Source organism: Mandrillus leucophaeus, unplaced genomic scaffold, assembly GCF_000951045.1.
Source record: "Mandrillus leucophaeus isolate KB7577 unplaced genomic scaffold, Mleu.le_1.0 Scaffold64, whole genome shotgun sequence".
Classification (NCBI taxonomy): Eukaryota; Metazoa; Chordata; class Mammalia; order Primates; family Cercopithecidae; genus Mandrillus; species Mandrillus leucophaeus.
Genome location: NW_012106919.1, coordinates 2,914,660 through 2,935,596, shown reverse-complemented (window position 1 = coordinate 2,935,596; position 20,937 = coordinate 2,914,660). Strand labels below are relative to the sequence as shown.

The 20,937-nt window shown below is 39.2% G+C and overlaps 1 protein-coding gene across 1 annotated transcript in view; it reads right to left on the bottom strand.

The window, feature by feature from the left end:
• Window positions 1–3,663: 3,663 nt before the first annotated feature.
• Window positions 3,664–20,937, bottom strand: part of MAGI3 (membrane associated guanylate kinase, WW and PDZ domain containing 3) — a 283,777-nt gene continuing 266,503 nt past the window's right edge. The window contains exons 17-21 of the mRNA XM_012000770.1: window positions 17,790–17,892; window positions 16,865–16,991; window positions 16,150–16,293; window positions 8,239–8,377; window positions 3,664–6,676 (exon numbers count right to left, since the gene is read on the bottom strand). Coding sequence (XP_011856160.1) covers window positions 5,556–6,676; window positions 8,239–8,377; window positions 16,150–16,293; window positions 16,865–16,991; window positions 17,790–17,892 — 1,634 coding nt within the window. The 3' untranslated portion in view covers window positions 3,664–5,555. The remainder of the gene's footprint in view (window positions 6,677–8,238; window positions 8,378–16,149; window positions 16,294–16,864; window positions 16,992–17,789; window positions 17,893–20,937) is intronic.

Genomic DNA, 20,937 nt, shown 5'->3' with positions numbered 1-20,937 from the left:
CCAGGTCCGTGGAAAAATTGCTTCCCATGAAATCACTCTTTGGTGCCAAAAAGGTTGGGGACTGCTGATCTACAGACTTTCTAAATATGTACAATATGACCTGTGTATAATATAAACACTTTGAGAAGTTAAATAACCAAATAATTGCCTCACTGGAGTATGGTTCTGACTTTCAGAGACAGGTAGAAAAATTCTAAATACCAGGATGTTTCACAAAGTATGAGTTTGTTTTTATTTTAGGTTCATTTTATTTAGAGGCAAGTGGACCTATGCAATATAAAAATAACCTTTCAAATTAATGAAATTTATGTTTGAAAACTTTTAGATCTACACACTTATAATAGGCTAGATGAGCTTCTCTCCCAAATACAGTGTGTCACTTGGGAATATCAAGTTAATTCATTAAACCTAATCTATTCATGTACTGGCTAGTTTAGTAATCTGTTACTCCCTGCAGTTATACGGGGACCCATGTTGAATAGTGAAGTGTGAGTTTCACAAATGTGCAATAATTCTGTACCTTTCCTGCAGCATATCCTGAGCCTATAAGGTGTAATAGGGTATTACTCTAGTTAATAAATGGTTGTCTTTTATTTTTCTATTTTTTTTTTTTTAATTTTTTTGAGACGGAGTCTCACTCTGTCACCCAGGCTGGAGTGCAGTGGCACAATCTTGGCTCACTGCAACCTCCACCTCCCAGGTTCAAGCAATTCTCCTGCCTCCGCCTCCTGAGTAACTGTGACTACAGGTGTGTGCAACCACGCTTGGCTAATTTTTTGTATTTTTAGTAGAGACGGGGTTTCACTGTGTTAGCCAGGATGGTCTCGATCTCCTGACCTCATGATCCACCTGCCTTGGCCTCCCAAAGTGTTGGGATTACAGGCGTGAGCCACCATGCCCAGCCAGTTATCTTTTATTAATGGCAAAATATGTCTCTTGATTTGTGTATTTGCTAATAGTTAAGCTTTACTTGAATGCAATATTGCAAAATACCCACAGGATTATTTGTCAAAATATAGGTTTAGGCTAAATTAAAGCTCTTGGCTATGTTTTCCTATTTTAATGTATAAATGAGAAAGATTCAGGGTTTTCTATTAAATAGAATTCTCTCTTTTTTTTTTTTTTTAGACAGAGTCTTGCTCTGTCACCAGGCTGGAGTGCAGCGCCACAATCTCAGCTCACTGCAACCTCTGCCTCCTGGGTTTAAGCGATTCCCCTGCCTCAGCCTCCCAAGTAGCTGGGATTACAGGCATGCACCACCACACCTGGATAATTTTTTGTATTTTAGTAGAAATGGGGTTTCACCATGTTGACCAAGATGGTCTTGATCTCCTGATCTCCTGATCCACCCACCTCAGCCTCCCAAAGTGCTGGAATTACAGGTGTGAGTCGCCGCGCCTGTCCAGAATTCTCTTTATAAGCCTTCATACTCCCTTCTTATACTACTAAAAAAAAAAAAAAAAAGTTCTTTTTTGGCTGGGCGCAGTGGCTCACACCTGTAATCCCTGCACTTTGGTAAGCTGAGGTGGGCGGATCACATGAAGTCAGGGGCTTGAGACCAGCCTGGCCAACATGGTGAAAACCCATCTCTACCAAGAAGTACAAAAATTAGCCAGGTGTGGTAGTGCGCACCTGTAGTCCTAGCTACTGGGGAGGCTGAGGTGGGAGAATTGCTTGAACCCAGAAGGCAGAGGGGCAGAGGTTGCAGTGAGCCAAGATCGCACCACTGCACTCCAGCCTGGGTGGCAGAGTGACACCCCATCTCAAGAGAAAAAAAATTTTTTTGAGATGGGGTCTCACTGTGTCATCCAGCCTGGACTCAAACTCCTGGGCTCAAGTGATCCTCCCAGCTCAGCCTCCTGAGTAGTTTGGACTACAGGTGTATACTACCATGCCTGGCTTTATAATTCTTAAGGCTACTTGCCTATCAATGTTGTAATTCAGCTAACTAAAAGCAAAAATTATAGATTCCATGTAATAATGACATGCTTTAAACAAGTCATCATATTCCCGATAAACTCTAATAGAACCAGAAAAGAGCCACCTGAATAAATAAAGGTTATTGTTTCAAAAGCACAAATAGTTTTTAGGCCTTGGAGCATGCCATGATGATGTAATAAGTTGCTCTGATGTATTTCTCTTACCAGACTGAAATGTCACATTTTGTAACAAGTTTATTTATATCAATGTTCCTTAGCTCCACTGTGGACTAAGTGTCAAATACAGCTTCCTGGAAGTCATTAGTGAGACTGTTAAATACAGTTTAATCTGAATACTCCTTGCCTTATTAAATCCTTACTCTTTGAATAGTGGACATATTAAACATAAAATTCTTTGTCTACATGTTTAAAAGCATTTGGCTTCTACATGACTACATTTGCTTCTCTTTTAAATCTTGCTATTAAAAAGGGAAATAACAAGGTGTTCTTATGTTGAGTAAAAAGCCAAGTGCCTTTCTGGGTCCAAGACTTCTGAAATAAGAGTTGACCCTGTTCAAAAGCTACCTGGCCCAAGACTGATGTAACTAGAAGACAACATCATAGGATCTTAGCCTTCTCATCTCACTAGTGAGACAATGTAATAGTATCTCAAAGCTTTTCTCCCTGTTGTGACCAGTAAGGAAATATGTTCACTAAAACAACAAAACGATTTTACTGCCAGTTTCCGCAGCCTCTGCTATGGCACATCTTCACTGTGGTGTCTGGGAACTAGAAGTTTGGGTTACTTTTGTTGTTGTTGTTTTTTGAGATGGAGTCTCGTCTGTCAGCCAGGCTGGAGTGCAGTGGTGTGATCTTGCCTCACTGCAACCTCCGCCTCCTGGGTTCAAACAATTCTCCTGCCTCAGCCTCCTGAGTAGCTGGGATTACAGGCACCCGCCACCACACCCGGCTAATTTTTGTATTTTTAGTAGAGACAGGGTTTTGCCATGCTGGCCAGGCTGCTCTCGAACTCCTGACCTCAAATGATCCGCCTGCATTGGCCTCCCAAAGTGTTGGGATTACAGGCATGAGCCACTGTGCCCGGCCGTGGGTTTACTTTTAGTATGAGTTCTTGCAATGGTAGGTGGGAATTTATATTTCACCTTAAGAGTATAAAATTTACCATGGTTTTGAAGTAGGTTTTAGGTACTTTTCATACCGAGTTAAATCAAAATGCTTTATTCTAAAAGTAAGTATAAAACTAAATAAATGACCTTTAAAGATAATGTGGATCGTTAGTCTGCTGAAATGGAATTTTGTGACCTTGTGGTAACTGGACTTATGTTACTATAGCCATTATAAATGTCTAGTAGGTGAATTTCCAGTAAGAAATTTTCTTCTCTCCCCAACAGTGTAAGAAAGGATTTTTAGTAGCAAATTATTTATCCAAAGCTATTTTCTTTACAATGAAAGATGAAAAATGGGTATAATGATATTCAACTCTAAACAATTTCAAACTCTATGTGTAAATAAAAGAAGTGTAGCTATACAGGTAAAATCATTATTATAAGAATCTTCCTGATTTTAGGACTTTGAATGTTTGTTTGTTACTTGGAGGGACAAAATCTGTCTGCGGACTCAGACTATGATGGAACCTTGCTCCACCAGTAGAAAGCAACATTGAACCAATGTGACAGTCACAGAAATGCAGGCCAGGAACTCTTGTTTTTTTTTTTTTTTTTTTTTTTTTTAATATCTATATAAAAAATAACGAGCAATTTACAGATCTTTCTCTAATCAGAACCTCAAGTGTATATATAAAGGTACTGTACAATATATAAACATTTACAACCAGTACATCCACATTTTGCTCAGCATTCCAAGGCCACATTGCTAAGTCAGTATATAATCAGGACAGAGGTTACTTAGAAAGGAAGAATCACATAGGACAACATATGACATCAAAGTTATGTCACAGTTAACAAAAATAGGATTTGTTATCACTAATTGTGGACTACAGGGAAATAAATAATTTCTGTGGTACTAAATTCTTAGCATTTATCAAGCCTCCTAATTTTGCTCTATTTGAATAGTTACAATAGGTGGGTAAATATAGTTCTGGATGAAAAGGGGATTTCAAAAATCTCACTCTGGGAAGCACGTCTTATCTACAGGGGCTAATACAGTTGTTGGGTTAAAGAGTTTCACAGTCAGACTCCCAGAGGGAAGGACCTGGACGTAATGTGCTTCACAACAGGATGAACCCAGGTGACATAACAAGTGTGTTCACACACTCCATGGAATAGTCTATTCTCCGAAGGTGCCTTTATTTATATAGGTGCTACCGAATGCTGCTTCAGGGAACTGAAAAACCTGGATCTATTTTATGGACGTTAACAGTCTCCAACTTCTAAGAAACATCTTTAACTAGACTTTTAAAAAGAATTCTGAAAATGTGTACAAGCTAAGCAGATGTTTAGTCTCCCTTTCTTGTTTTTAAATAAGAAAGTTAATGTAGCTAAAAGTTAAATAAGATCCAGTAAGTACTGTCTACACATTTGTCCTCACTTGCTGGGCAGCATACCCTACACAGGTTGTTTCTAAACACCCAAGCTTGTGCACCTGCTACCAGAAGAGTTGGTACCTGGACTGTGAAACTGGTTTCATGATTAAGTCCCTCACATAATCTATATAATAATTTTACTTTTCAAATATGTATTATGTATTAAAGACTAATGACTTTAGTAGTAGGTACAGCCAAAATATCCAGAAATAGTTGGCGGTTTTTCTTCAAAGAGCAATAAACACTATTTCCACATGCTTCTTTATGGTTTCATAATTAAATTTTAAGTGAAATAAAAAGCGTGACCTAGATGCTGTAAGTATACATCGAGGTTGGATAACACAGCAAGAGATGAACTCTATTGCTTAAAGTACTTTCTCATTTTGAACATTCAATTGTAAGTAATATCTTTTAACAGTTATTTGAAACAACTTATCCAGCCAAATTAAAATAAAAAGCTGTAAGAAAGCATCAGTATTGGACTACATTTTTTTCCTTAAAGTAGTGATGTTTGGGGGTTTTATTTTTAAAGTGGGACATCATCAGTAGCTGTTAGACGACAACTGCCATCTTTAACGATGAGTTAACAGTCTCGTCTTCTGCAAGGACTCACATATTTCTCTCTGTAAACATGCAACATGCTATTGAGAACATCAACTTCCAAGCCAAACCTAACTTTTTCATTACTGTGGAAATAGCTGAACAAGAAGGATAAAAACAGACATGATACAGTAGATAACTTGGCACAAATACGAAGTGAGTTGTGACCACACTGTTAATATCAACATATGTCATTTGTTCAGACACTCGTGAAGATGAGCTGGGCAGCCTGAGCAGGGCGGGTCAGATGAGCATGTGGATGCAGCTCCTTCCTGAGTGCGAGGGAGGGCAGCCGGCCAGGGGGACAGTTGGTTCTTAGCAATCCTAAAGGCCCTTCATGCAGCCTAGGTAACTTGATGCTCACATTAACATGTACTTATCTGTTTCAGAATATCTGGGGAAAAAAAAGGCTTTTTCTTGAAAAATGCTGCTGTAAGAAAAGATTACAACTTGTTTTTGTTTTATACTAAAGGTTACTGCCGTTTCTCAGCCATACCAATAGTGCCTGTGACTTTATTTCCACTTGGCACCTTCCAGGGCCCTGGAGTTATCGGTGTTTTCTTAACTGGAGAACTACTTTCAGGTTTGAACCTTCCAGTCTCTCTGTTTTTGTCAGCTGCCTCTAGTTCTTTCCCTTTGTGATCTTCTGTTTTGTTTGAAACTACCTTCTCTTCAGGTTCTTGCTTCAGCCTCTTTTCTGATAGCTGGATATTTTCTGCTATTTTATCATTACTAGAACTTGTTTCTCCTGTGGTTACTTTCTTTCCTTTTTCATTTTCAGATACTTCTTTACTTGTAGTCTTATTAGTCTTTTTGGATGGAAGAGATTTCTCAACCATTCTTTTGCTTTTTTTCTCTGGAGACCTTGTTCTGCTTTTTTCCACCTGATTCTGCTTTGCATCTTTCCTGATGGCGTCTGATTTTTCCTTCCCATCTGGGATCTGCTCCGCATTATTGCCTGTATGGCCTGCTATTCTTCGACTCTTACCCTCTAACAATTTGGCCTCAGCATTTGATGGAGCTTTGCTTCCTTCAATTTTTTGCTGCTTTTTTGGACTGGCAGACCGACCTCTGCTTTTTCTGCACTGATCTTGTCCAGAACCTGCCTTGGTGCTGACCTGGCAACTTTTATTTTCCCCTTTGCTGGGGCTGAGGGATCGATCTCTGGGTCTTCTTTTGGGGTCATTTTTTAGAGGACTAGAAATCTTATCCAAATGTTCCTCTGAATGTTGACTGGCTGGCTTTTTGGGACTAACCGATCTACCTCTTCGTGTAACACCATTTTCTACTTTTAATAGATTTTTCTTGTTACTGTGCCCATGACTGCTGGGTGGATCCCTCTTACTCACATTTTTCTGGAGAAGAGACTGGTGCTTTATCTCAGGTTGATTTTCATTTAAAGTGCTTTTCTTTTCAGGCACAATGTCCTTTAATTCTTCTGCCTTTTCACATATCTGAACTCTCATTAAAGATTCTTCAATTACTGGCATGTGAGACTCTTCAAATATGGAAGCAGAATGTGAAGATGGGGGTAATGGTGACTGTTCATCATAAATCACATTTGACGATGAAGGATTATTAATATCCCAATCACCTAAAAAAGTGATTTGAATGGAACATTATTTTTAGAATTACAAATAGGAACAGTACGTTTGAACTTTGACAGCCATTTGAATTGTACTAACTGCTTAAAAAGCCTGTATTTTATACAGTTTGTGTATGTTTACAACATATCTCTCTACAAATATAGGCAGATGTGTATAAACATCTGTTCATACATAAAGGATAGGTTTATATACATAAAATAATATTCATTTTTTTCCAATTACATATAATTAGTGAGATAATATATGTTCTGTAAATTCTCTATTAGTAAAGCCCAATTAGAACTTACAAATTATAAAGTTGAACCAAATTACCTGGCCCAAGAAGCTCACTAATTATTATGAATTGATATAGTTTAGGATATGGCAAAATCACTAATTAATAAAGGAAACCAAACTGTGGTAACCAGAATGAGGCTCATGGGCATTTGTAAATAATTTTCTTGCATTAAGCTGTCAAATTTAATGTCAAAAGGAGACTGAAAAGTGCAGAAGATAGAAATAGATGTATTTAATAGCATCATTTTTAATTTAAAAGAAAACAAAAGAAGAAAGTGATTTACAAGACATGCAAATTTACCAAGTCTTTTTAAGGAAAGACCAAGAAAAGCCCTGAAAGCCTTAATGTTGCTCGGGTTTCACGTAGGAGCACAGACCGGAAGGAGCCAAACCTGAAGAGGGAAGAGAAAAAGCCTAGGACTATGTGAAAAAAAAAATCAGTGCAGTTAGCAAAGATGTCACTGGGAACGTATGATTTACAAGCAGATGGTGGAAGATAATACAGTCAGAGAATCATAAGCTGGAAGGCTACTGGAGGAGGTTATGTCTACACTTATCCCTCAAAAGTGGTGGGGTCGGGTAGGGCAGGGAGTGGGGAGCTAGATGAGGCAAGTACTGTGTGGGTGTCGTACTGCCTTTATTTCTAGAATAGTGCACTCAAAAAACAGTGACTTTCAAATACCATGATATTTCAAAACATGCAATGGAAACCCAGGAAGTTTAACATTAATACAAGACAGACATGGTCTCAGGTCCAACTCCGTGTCTCCAGGTAGGGTGATAGCAACTTGTTTTTGCCGAGTCACCAGAAAAGCCTAAAGTTTTCATGCTACATATTCATTATAATATAAACTTATCTTGCTTTACAGAAATAAAAATATTGGTTGGTAATGTGTAATTAGCTAAGTAAGGGGAAAAGCTGGGATATTTTGCAGAGATTTAAAATGTTTTTTATGATATTTAAATTGTTTGCCTCTAATACACTTTTTTTATAGGCACATTTTTCTACAAAAACAACTATGTTTTTTCTGATTAAATTTAAAATACATTCCATTCCAACGAAAGTCCTGCCTAAGTCACTTGTTTTCTAATACTATTTATGATAACTCTGCTATGTAACTAGCTTTTCATGGTTCCAGCATTCATCTCTGAATTAACTAGTAAAATATCTATCCTCTGCAAATATATATTCATTTTTCTTCTGCCCACCCCCCCCCCCCCCCCAGTAAGTAAGTAAGCTACTAAGTAGCTACTAGTGGGCTACTTTACTTACCATGGTCAGGTATCAAGCCAGTTCCTGGCCTCAAAAGAAGAAGAACTTTATTTCCGCCAGCCTGAATGAGCTCAATTGCTCGAGTATGTGTGATTCCTTGTGTAGGTTCCCCATTGATTTCAACAATCTGGTCACCAACCTAGACAGAGAACATTCACAGGAACAACATGAAACTATGCATCCTTTGTAAATTCTGCTTTTGTCAGCTCTTGAGCCATTCAACCTTGCTAAGTGATTCTTTCGTCTGTAAAATACCTAACGTGTACCCAGTGCTGCCCTGCGAGAGTTGATGAGAGGACAGATGATAACAAACAACAGGAAGCGGCAATGTCCAGGTTTACTCACAAAAAATCCTAGACAGGAAAGTTTTATATGGCTAGTAACTAAGATCTGGACATCTTGAAGTCAAGAATCAAATTCTAGAATCAGATTTGGAATTTTCTAAATTTATAAAATCGAATTTAGAATGTTAATCAAATTCTAGAATTTGGTTCTTGATTTGAAGATGCCCAGATCTTTAATAGCCATATAAAACTTTCCTGTGTAGGGTTTTCTTTTTTTCTTTTTGTTGTTTTTGAGAGGGAGTCTCATTCTGTGGCCCGGGCTGGAGTGCAGTGGTGCGATCTCGGCTCACTGCAAGCTCCGCCTCTCGCGTTCACGTCATTCTCCTGCCTCAGCCTCAGGAGTAGCTGGGACTATGCAGGCGGCCGCCACCACGCCCGGCTAATTTTTTGTATTTTTAGTAGAGACGGGGTTTCACCATGTTAGCCAGGATAGTCTCGACCTCCTGACCTCGTGATCCACCTGCCTTGGCCTCCCAAAGTGCTGGGATTACAGGCGTGAGCCACCATGCCCGGCCCTGTGTAGGATTTTCGTAAGTAAACCTGAGCACTTCTTGTGTAGGGTTTTTATACGTGAGTAAACCTGGACATTGTCTCTTCCTGTTGCTGCCATCTGTCCTCTTATCAACTCTCACACAAGAGAGCACTGGGTACACGTTAGGCATTTTAAAAACAACAATCCAAATGATACTACAGAGTTATGTCTGAATGTGAAGGGTACTTTCAAAGTTGAGCTGAATCCGAAATGTATCTCCTAAAACCTGGGCGGAGGGCTCCTTATCTTTGAAGCCTTTCTGGCCTCCAGGGAGAACTGCTCATTCCTTTGAGCTGCTGCTATGTCCTGTACATACATGAGGCATTTGAATAAATGACATCTTTATAGATTAAAATTCTTAAAAATTTAAGCTTGGAGAATAGATTAATATGAACAGTTATTTAAAACCAGTAACTCAGTGATGTTAAACTTAGTGATGTTAGTGTAAAATCATTTCTCAGGGCCAGAGGCAGTGGCTCACACCTGTAATCCCAGCACTTTGGGAGGCCGAGGCGGGCGGATCACCTGAGGTTGGGAGTTTGAGACCAGCCTCACCAACATGGAGAAACCCTGTCTCTACTAAAAATACAAAATTGGCCAGGCGTGGTGGCGCATGCCTGTAATCCCAGCTACTCCGGAGGCTGAGGCAGGAGAATCGCTTGAACCCGGGAGGTGGAGGTTGTGGTGACCCGAGATCACGCCATTGCACTCCAGTCTGGGCAATGAGCGAAACTCTGTCTCAAAAAAATAAAAATAAAAAAATAAAATCATTTCTTAGGAAAATAAACATAAAACTAGGGATCAGAATAAGATCTACCTTAGTACCATTGTGATTTACTAGAAATGTCTGAGTTACTTTAAAAGAAAAAGGGAAAATATGTAAAAGTCAAGTATAACTTTGGAACAGACCTAATTAAAGATAATGATGGTACTGATTTTAAATCTATTTCAAGCAAACACATGTTGATGAATGCCAGATTGGATAAAGAAAATGTGGTACATATACACCATAGAATACTATGCAGCCAAAAAAAGAGCGAAATCATGTCCCCTTGCAGCAACAAGGATGGAGCTGGAGGCCATTATCCTAAGCAAACTAATGCAGAAACAGAAAACCAAACACATCATGTTCTCACTTGTAAGTGGGAGCTAAACACTGAGTACACACGGACACAAAGATGAGAATAACAGACACGGGAATACAAGATGGGGGAGGGAAGGAGAGGGTCAAGGGCTAAAAAACTGCCTATTGGGTACTTACTATGCCCACTACCTGGGAGATGGGAACTCATTCATATTCTAAGCCTCAGAATCATGCAATATACCTGTGTAAAAACCTGTACATGTACCCCCCTGAATTTATTTAAAAAGTTGAAAACTATTTCAAGGTGACATGTAAATGAAGGATACTGGCTTCAAAACAGAAAAATTAAACAATGGCATATTACTGAAATTCCTAAAAGCAAATACTCAAATGTTTGTAAGAGCTTACTAAAGCAATCCAGAAGTTCCTTTGAGTTGACGCTAGCTAGCTGCAAGGTGACTAAAGAATAAAAAAAATAATAAGCCAATCCAGAAGTAACAAAACAGAAGGACTCAATATTTAACAAAGGTCAGTGGGTCAACGCTTTCTACAGACACAGCACGGCACAGGCGGTCAGGAGGCCGTGGTTCCCATCTTATGCTCCACCTCTTTCTAGTGTTGTGGTCTCATTTTCCTCATCTGTTAAATGAGGATAATATTAGTACCTACTTCGTGGGTTTCTGGGAGGACTTAAGATAAAACATGATTATATACCAAGTACAAATATTAGTTTTCAAGCTATTTTCAAGTGTATCATTATGAAGATTTAACTGTAGACTGTACTCCATTCTATACAATGCAAAAAAAATTCAAGTCAACTACGAAATAGACTAAGGGTCTTTTTGCATACTTATTTTAAACAAGGGAGGCTTACTCTTGAAGAAATGGAGGATATCAGAAACAAGATTGATGGATTTAATATGTAAGATGAAAACACCTTAATAAAACCAAAGTAAGACAATAGGATGGAGAGTAATTTGAAACCCCTTACTATCCAGAATATATAAGTGAAACAAAAGCCAGTACTTAGATTTCCCTTGATAAGTGATGGAAGAAGAATCATTTTCATGAGGCAATGTAGGTAATAAATTAGCACTAGATATATAATCCTGCTGATAACTAAAGAAAATTAAAGTGGATAGTATTTGGACACTGCTTTGGGTATATCTTGTAAAATGTGTTTGAGGTTATAATTTATTTCAGTCACATTCTTTAGCTTAAGCTCTCCAAACCTGTAACACTCTTTATTCTTTTACTGCAATAAACTGCAAAAAAAACAAAAAACAAAACAAAACAAAACTTGTAATTGAACAGACTTGCCACCAGGTGTCATTTCTGTTTAACTTTAAAACTGAATGAGGGGAAGGAGGGGGAGCCATTGCTTTAAGATTTATGGTAGGCCCCTCAGAGCAGGAGAAATTCTGCAGAGACCTACATACACAAAACTACAGATGCAAAAGACTCTCCTGAGAGGGAAATTCAGAGAAGTAAATTCACCCAGTAAACATCCTTTTAACATTTTGAGTCACTTTAAAAATGTGATAAAAAATAATTTGGAGAAAACATCTTTTGATAAATAGAACAAACATTTAAGTTCGGTTTTGTATTATTGAAAAATAATTATGGGGACAGAGGAGAGAGAGGAAAGAAAAGAGAGAGAAAAAATAGAACCAAAAGAAAAGAAGTAGGAAGAATAGACAAAAAGAATGTTCCCTTTTTTAAACAAATCACTATCTTTTTAGGCAGTCTTGTCGTTTTAAAAACAACATCCACTACAAATGTATTAAAATGACAAAATATTTCTACCACATGGCTTATATTATCTCACAACCTGTTAAGAAACTATCTGCCTCTCAATGAAATCCAATCCAAACTGGACACAAGCCAAGACCTGACATAGCGGAAAGGACACGGACCGAGCTTCGAGGATGACGGACCAGGATCACACCTGGGTCACACTGTGGCCTTCACAGGCTGAGTGATCTCTGCAAGTGACTAGGTCTCCTTGAGCCTCAGTTTTAAATCTGTAAGTGGGGATAATGTCACCTATTTCAGAGTTTCTGAGAGACTATAAAACTAATGTAAGTAAAAACACACGTGTAGGAAAACACATATTGCCTCAAAGACAGCAAACTCTTAATATTTTCTAAATCTGATTCTGTTCTATGTTAAATATTTAAGTTTGACACTTTGCTAATATGAACCTTTTCCATTCAGCTATTTCTCAGTTCCTTATCCCAGAACACTTTTTTCTCCCTCCTCTCTAAATTTTAACCAGACTGAAAGGAAAAACCTCTCAACGATTCTCAATACCCTTTCATCTATGTTACAAGTTAACATTTTCTTGTTTTCTTAATGACACTAAGATTGTTGCTAATTACTTCATATATCCCCACTCCTGTTCACCCAGTAATACGTGCTGGGAACTGATCTTAAAAAACAAACAAACAAACAAACAAACAAAAAAACACAGTAATTCTCTCAGTATCTAGAATGATCCATCCATTTTACTCTTTCAACAAATACCTATGGAGCATCTGATGTGAATATTCAAGGCACTGTATCAGGTGCTGGAAATACAGAGTAAGAGGTATAGGACACAAAGCACAGTGGTCACCCTAATAAAGGGAGAAGAGGAGAGGCAAGCGGGGGAGGCAGAGGGGGCACTCAGGTAGCTCCGTGGTGCGAGTGTCAGCTGGAGATAAACTCTTATCATTTGGACAGTGGCCACCAGAGAAAGTTGTCATCAATAACATATTATTGAGCACTAGTTATATGCAAAGCCCTCATGAGCTTTATCAAGTCAAGATTTTGATAACTTAACAGCCCAAAAAGTGACTTCTCTGAAAAGCTGACATTTTCTTACAGGTTAGAGCACACTAGGGTCTAACAGTTAATTGCTTATTTGCGTTTGTTTTTCAGAGTTTATTCTTGAAATAAAAGCTGATTTCATCATTAGATTCTAAAGTTTCTGCTCATTCATAAAGCATGTCATGTTGTCATTTTTTAACTGAGGATGTTTTGCTGTATTGCCCAGACTGGTATTGAACTCCTGGGCTCAAGTGACCCTCCCACCTCAGCCTCCCAAGTAGCTGGGATTACAAGCACGTGCCACCACTCCTGGCTAAGAATGACATGTTTAGAACTAGACTTTATCTGCTTTAAGGCCTGTTTGCCTTTTGTTTACTGACATTAGTGGATCTGAGGGTTATATTTGGAACCAACATTTAAAACAATGTTATCCTAATTTATCATGTAATTAGGATTTTGGTGACAATATATACAATGGAAGTGTTAAAAACACAGATGTAAAGTAACTGAAGAGGTTGTGTGTTTGTGAGAGAGAGACAGAGAGAAAAGAGAGAGAGAGAAGATAGGAGGGGAGGGGAGGGGAAAGGACCAAGAAAACCAGGAATAAATATGCCATGCTCTGTAAACAGTGTCTTAGGATGCTCTTATTAAGACTTTAAGAAGTTTACTTGGACCATGTATTTTACATATAGTTCTGCATTTTGCAGATGAGGAAACTCAGGTTAGGAGAAGATTCTTGTCCTGTCTGATTTCCAAACCCATGTTCGTGTCACCATATGAAACTGTCTCTACGAGAAAGTAGATCCAGGAGTTCTTGAGTTCTTGACAAGCTGTACTAACAGCATTTGGCCATCAGTCCCTCCTTGTCATAAACACTGCAGCTGTGGCTCTGTGGCTCTGCATGCTCTGCCTTCCCATTTCCTTTATCTTATCTAACTACACGCCTTGCTCAGAGCTCTGCCCTTGGCTCACTACTCTCTAAATATTCTTCTTTAGTGATCTTATCTACCACAAAGGTTTCCATCATCACTTCTCAGTAATGTCACAATCTGGGCTTCCACCACTAGTAGTAATTGCCTGCTGAACATTTACACCTGCTGTACTAGCTGTTCCCTTCACCACAACATGACTCAAACTGACTACACCATCAGTCTTTGCCATATCCTTTCTCCCCTTGGCCTCCCTAATGGTTTGCGTAGTACAGATGGGGCGAGGCTTCTGAGTCATCCTTTACTCTTCCTTTTCCTTCATCCCTCATTTAAAGGATCTTGTTGGTCATCTAGTCTGGTCTTTTCTTCACTGACAGTTGAACTCATAGGCATCTCTTATCTTCCATCCAAAGCGTTACCAAGTTATACTCCCACCACTACCACTATATGCATAAATTACAGCTACCTGGATTCCTTCATCCATCCTGCACACCACTAACAGATTTTTATCAGCAGATTGCTCCGAGGGGAAGTTCCTGGCTAAAAAGCCTCCCGTGGCTTCCCACTGTCTAGGACTTTTATGCCTGTGACCCATATGCTTTTATATTCTCATCTCCTCTGTTCCTCTAAGTATTTTCTAAATAAAATCTAAGTAAACTCAACCATTTGAAGTTCCCTGTACATGACTTATACTTCCTTAGTTTTACCCCATTGCTCATTTATTCAGCCTGGAATGTTTTCTCTCCTCAATTTCTCCCTATTGAAATCCTGTGCACCTGTCAGTCAATGCCACCTATTCTGTGAAATCTTCTCTATTCACCCCTTTGAACTTGTGCATGTGTCTGGTCATTCTGAGGGAGGATAGTATCTTATTTGTTTTGGGTCACTGTCTCTCCCAGCTAATTCAGTAGCGCGCACAAGGCTTTGGGTAATGCAAACACTCAGTATGTGTTTCTGAAATGAGTAATGGGAGTGAAATGAAAAATGCAAAACTGCAAAATCACCCAGAAGCACCTTTTCTAATCATCACTAGAATATACCAGCTAATAATTACCAGGGTCATTTGCCTTTCTCACTGAATTACTTAAAGTTAAAAAAAAAAAAGTTCCTTTTCCCTGATGCTTACTGGTGGCAGAGAAAGGAAATCCAAACTTTTTTTGAGTTAGTAGGGGGAAGGGTATCTAGAATTAAAAATTTTTAGTGTATCACCTAACTGAATACCAGTGAATTAACTATTTTTTTTTTAAATCAAGGACAGCAAATGTCTTTTTTTTTTTTTTTTTTTTTTTTAGATGGAGTTTTGCTCTTGCTGCCCAGGCTGGAGTGCAATGGCGTGATCTTGGCTCACTGCAACCTCCGCCTCCTGGGTTCAAGCGATTCTCCTGCCTCAGCCTCCCGAGTAGCTGGGATTACAGGCATGTGCCATCACAGCTGGCTAATTTTTGTATCTTTAGTAGAGACAGGGTTTCTCCACGTTGGTCAGGCTGGTCTCGAACTCCCAACCTCAGGTGATTTGCCCGCCTCGGCCTCCCAAAGTGCTGGGATTACAGGCGTGAGCCACCACGCCTGGCAGCAAATGTCTTCTACATAAGATTCTTCTTTAATTAACAACCAGAGAAGAGGGAAAAACTATCTTATGCAGATCTAGAAACAACTTGGTCTGCAATGCCCTATATGAAGTCACAGTGTTTCAGAGTGAGAACATCTGTGATGGAATACTACTGATGTGAATTCTAGTCCTTCAAACAGTAAGAAGTATTGAGAGCCACGCTTTTCAGCCTCTAGTTACCTCTCTAGGTAGCTAAGAGGGGGGTAAAAATCCTGGACCTATTGTTTCCTGGAAGAAGTTAAAGATTCTATTTGATCCTTGCTTTCTCAAGACTCTTATTAAGATGAAAAGTGTATTTATTAATTCATTTACCCTCAGATGTTGACTATGTGAATAAGAAATGAATTTTCTTATTGACCAAGGTCAAGAAGGCAAAGTAGAATAACTGTAATACAGTTTAGCACACTGAAGAGAAGAAATGAAATCATCAGGGCATTAGAAAAGCAAAATGACAAGCACTTGCCTTTTTGAGGTATTAGTGACGACAAATCCTGCTTTTTAGATGTAGGAGGTTCCTGCATCCTTTTAAATCAATTATTAATATCTTTTGAAGTTTCTAGTCTAGAGCCTGAACCTAAGGTTACAGACAGAAACCAACTCACATGAATTCTGCCATCTTTGATGGCAGGACCATCTTCAGCAAGACGAAGGATGAACAGCCCCATGTTGTACTCCTTCCCCCCTCGGAGGCTGAATCCAAAGCCCCGGGGGCCTCTCTCCAGCTCTACTGGGTAACAACCAAGGCTCTAGAGAGAAAGAAGTATAAGAAAAGCAAGTTCTCATGGACTGTTTATTTACATTTTGAAGAAAAATTACTTCTATAGCTAGGGGAAATGATTTATACTCTCAATGTGCATTTCTATATTGTAAAGAAGGAATGTAGGTTTTCGTTAAAGGGCTCCTTAATTTTTATAAATGTGGCCTAAACTAATCTGAAGGTTACATGTCCTTTCTAGTTGGTCAATGTGCAATGGAACAGAGAACAGAATTTTGGAAAGTGCTTCCTTTAAGTAGCATTTGACTAATTTTCCTGAAAAACAAACAACAAACAAAAAACCCTAATTTGATTATATAAAATACTATTTACTGCTAAGTACTTAACCAAGGGTTCAAAATTCTCTTGCTATAGGGGAAATTTTCTTTCACACCTGATAGTCTCCCGTGGATGCCAGCAGAATGCCAAACACATGGCAGGTCTTTGAGAATTATTAGTTTTGCAAACAAATTTATCTGAACTGATTTGTAATAAAAATTCACCAATGCCAGTGGTATGGCAACTCAAAATATCACTCCCCGTCTGGGGGAGTGTTTGTTTACCTGATTGTGCCGACTGCCTACAACTGAAATTACTGCGGTGTCAGGCTGTGCAAGATGCTTGTGGTCTGACCAAGAATGTCTGTAAGAAGTGGAGACATCTTTTCCAATTTCACCTTCTAGGCCACTTCTACAAGAGAGAGAAATCAAGTCACTCTCTGACCTGAGAAAATGAAAAGCAGTCTAAAGGCAGATTAATTTCTTTTCTTTTAAAAGCTCAACCTTGCCATTTTTCCCTCTGACAAACCACTGTGAAGACAGACTATATCTAAAATCAGAGGGGCGCTAGGAGAAACCTGGCCATTAATTCCAACATATCTTGAAGTCTGTCAATATCCCCAATTTTTGTAAGGACATCTCAGAGCAGTTTATATCAAAGGAAACTGCAACCAAATAACTACACCAGAGGGCAGTTAAGCTGACCCTGTCTCAGTGAAAAATGGCTCTCCTGCAGCACCAATGCCCGTGAAGATGCTGGATTTCTGGAAATCTAGTTTTTGTTTCAAGGCTAATATTTTCAATGAAAGAGGACAGAAATACACACAGAAACCTGCTCTGCTCAGGTGGCCTGATACGATAGCAATCCATATGGGTCTGCAGTTTCCCTATGAAAACTAGGAGGACCAAGAGTAGCAGAGCCAGATGCTACTGTCATTTCTTTCTAATCCTCACATGTCAGGCAAGATTGGATAATTATGCTGTGCCTGGGATGGAGGCTGGAAGAGGGACGAAGGTACTGAATGGGTGGGTGGAAGCAATGGGGACGGTATTTGAGGAACAGGCAAGAGTTGTCATTTTGACCTCAACAGCTGGCATCTGCATTACTGTATGGGGGTGGATGATGGGGAGTGGGGTTATGAATAGCAGAGCAATAAGGAGAGAATACGGAAAACAAAAACAAAAACAAAAAACCTGAGAATAGCCCCACCTGTCCCCAGGTATGTGGTTGGCCTGTGACTGTCCCATGGGCCTGTGCTGCAGGGCTGGGCTTTGCCTGGCTGAGTTTGTTCCTGATGGTGGACCGTGATGCTCTGTTCAAATGAGAAAACAAAAGAAATAAGAATTTGTACATAAAAATGTGAAGACCAAGTGGATCTGTGAAAGTGAGACAATAACAGATGGTTACTGCTGTACTGACTTTAGTGGCTTTAGCATGAGCAGCACTCTTGTCAGCTGTCTGGAACTGGCACATTAACATCTTTTTTCCCTGTGGCTTTTGATTAAAGTTTATGTGTCAGGAGAACAGGAATCATATCATGTCCCCATTTTCACCTTTGTTTTAGTCATCCATATAACATAAAATTCAGAAATGAATATAATATTTATCCAGAAGACAGAGCTCCAGGAACTATACTGTTGCCTATTCTATGAGTTTCCAGAGCACACACCTGATAATTGGTAACCCATTCTAGATAACGAAGTCGGGTCTCAGCAATGCTGGAACACGGAGGCCAGTCTGCAAACCAAACTCACACCTTTGAACCTGCATCCTCAATATAGGAGCAGTTATTTTGCCTGACACCGAGAACCAAAGACAAACTTATAGAATCCTGAGTGCTAACAAATGTTTATAAATACTCTACTGCTTCTATTTTCTCAGAACACCAATATAGGTAAAAAACATTACATTTGTTTCCGTATCATTCCTAACAGCTCTGGATTCCTTGCTGTTCCTTGAAGGTAGCTTTCACAGCTAAGCATAGTGACTGCCTGCACCTAGAACTAGATGGCAAGGAGGGGACAATTAAACGAGATGCCTAAGGCTGGCAGACTCATATTTTTGAAGTTGAAACTTTTGCACATTTTATTATGTTTAAATATAAAAGCATAGGATATTTAAAGTATCGGAGAGAGCAAACACAGCTTAATGATTAAGAGCATGAACTCTGAGCAAGATGGACAGAGTTTAAGCCTGACCGCATCATTTACTAGCTGTGTGTTCTTGAGCAAATCTGTTATGTTCTCTGTGCTTTGAATCATCTTGTCTATGAAAGGGGAAATGCAGTTATCTCATTGGGTTATAGTATCAAAGGAGCTTATAAATGCACATGCTTAGAATAGTGCCTGGCATATAACAGTCACAATATAACAGTTTCTGTTATAACTATCATCATTTTCGTCATCATCAAAATAATATCTCTCACTTGGTATTGCATTTCTCCTTAAGCATATTCTGAAATCTTTACCTTGCTTTACAAAAATGTTAAATGTAGAGGATATTTTAAGTTAGAAAACCATGTGGAAGCTGATATAACCTGAATCTTAGAATACAATAGAGAAAATCTCACATTAAAGATAAAAGATACGAATATTAAGAAGCAGTTTCCATTGAGAAAGCTGAAACTTCAGGCTTCACCACAATACATGCATCACTATTTTATGGCTTGGATTAAGTTGCTACTTTCCAAAGTTCTGCGAGACTAAAAACACAGATAAATTGCTTATTTTTATTGAAAAACTTCTTGTAGCTAGAGAGTACTCTAAAAACACAGGCCAGAGAGTAGAAAGTGGCAGGAGGAAGAAATGGTATATGGCCAAGTCAGGTGGCCCCTGAGGATTTCTACGCCCTCTGGCTGCTAGGCTTAGGTGTGAACATGGATTTAACAACGTGTACCAGACCTGGAGATGCAGAACCAACCTCTGGACCAGAACTTATCCAGAGGGTTGTGTTTCCTCTTTAAAGTCAAGTATTCCAGGAAGGGAGGGTGGGGGTGGGGTGGGCTATGAACTTTTTTTTTTTGGAGACCTAGACATTGGTTGCTCTTTTATATTGCCATCATGAATTTTATTTTTCCTGAGTAACTTTAACAAGTTGCTTATACTGACCTCCTAACTGCTCTCTTTCCCACTGAAGACTCCAGTTTTAACACACAAGTTGAAATATGCCACTGTCTTGTGTAAAAAAACTATGGCGGGCTGGGTGTGATGGCTCACACCTGTAATCCCAGCACTTCGGGAGGCCAAGGCAGGCGGATCACCTGAGGTCAGGAGTTTGAGACCAGCCTGGCCAACATGGTGAAACTCTGTCTCTACTAAAAATACAAAAATTAGCTGGATGTGGTGGCATGCGCCTGTAGTCCCAGCTACTTGGGAGGCTGAGGCAGGATAATCGTTTGAACCCAGGAGGTAGAGGTTGCAGTAAGCCGAGATCATGCCATTGCATTCCAGCCTAGGTGACACAGCAAGATTCTATCTCAAACAAAAACAAAAACAACCTATGGTGACGTTTTCTTGCTCATAAGATACTATCCAACCTTGTTACCTGGGCACTCCTGCCTTTCCATTTCACCTCGTGTTGAAAATTTCACCTCCTCTGTGAAATCCTACCTGGCTCCTTAAGCACACTGTGATCACAATGTTCTCACAGCATTTCCCACATTGTGTCAGAGCTGACAGAACACCTGTCTCTCCTACCATACTCTGAACTCCTTGATTGCAAGAATCACACCTCAGTTATCTCAGTATTCCTGTACTCACTAGAAATTTCCAGAAGTTCTTCCACATTTGCTTCCTGGGTATGTCAATTTCAAGGTACTTGTCTCTAAACTTTACTGCCCAGTACAGAGTTGGATTCTTTTCGGTCACTGTAAATTCATGGTTAATATTAAGGGAATGGAAAATGATGGGGAAAATTCCATCTGCCAACAAGATGACTGGGAGATACTTGTACCTTTGCATGTGGCCAAGAGAAATAATTTATCAGCATTACTAGCTTGGCTATTGTAATGAGTGTATAACATCAGAGCAGGACACCAGAAGTAATCTGATCAATTTCAAGTTTTCCTCTACCTTCCACTCTAGATGAGACATTTCAGTTTTAGGCAAAATGTACCACAAATTGGTGCTTACTTTTAAAGTTACATGTTTTTTGTTGTCATCAAATTTAAGTAAAACTTCCTATCACTGGGATTCTTTTCATTTTTAGTCCTTCAACCCGTGCTACATGCTACGTGGCTTCTCCATTTTTTTTCTGTTATAAGCTATTTTACTTCACAAAGTCAAATATTTATTCCATAATGTCAAACAGGCCTATCTTCTCTCTGAATTTTATTTGAAAATTCTTAAAAAAGTAAAGC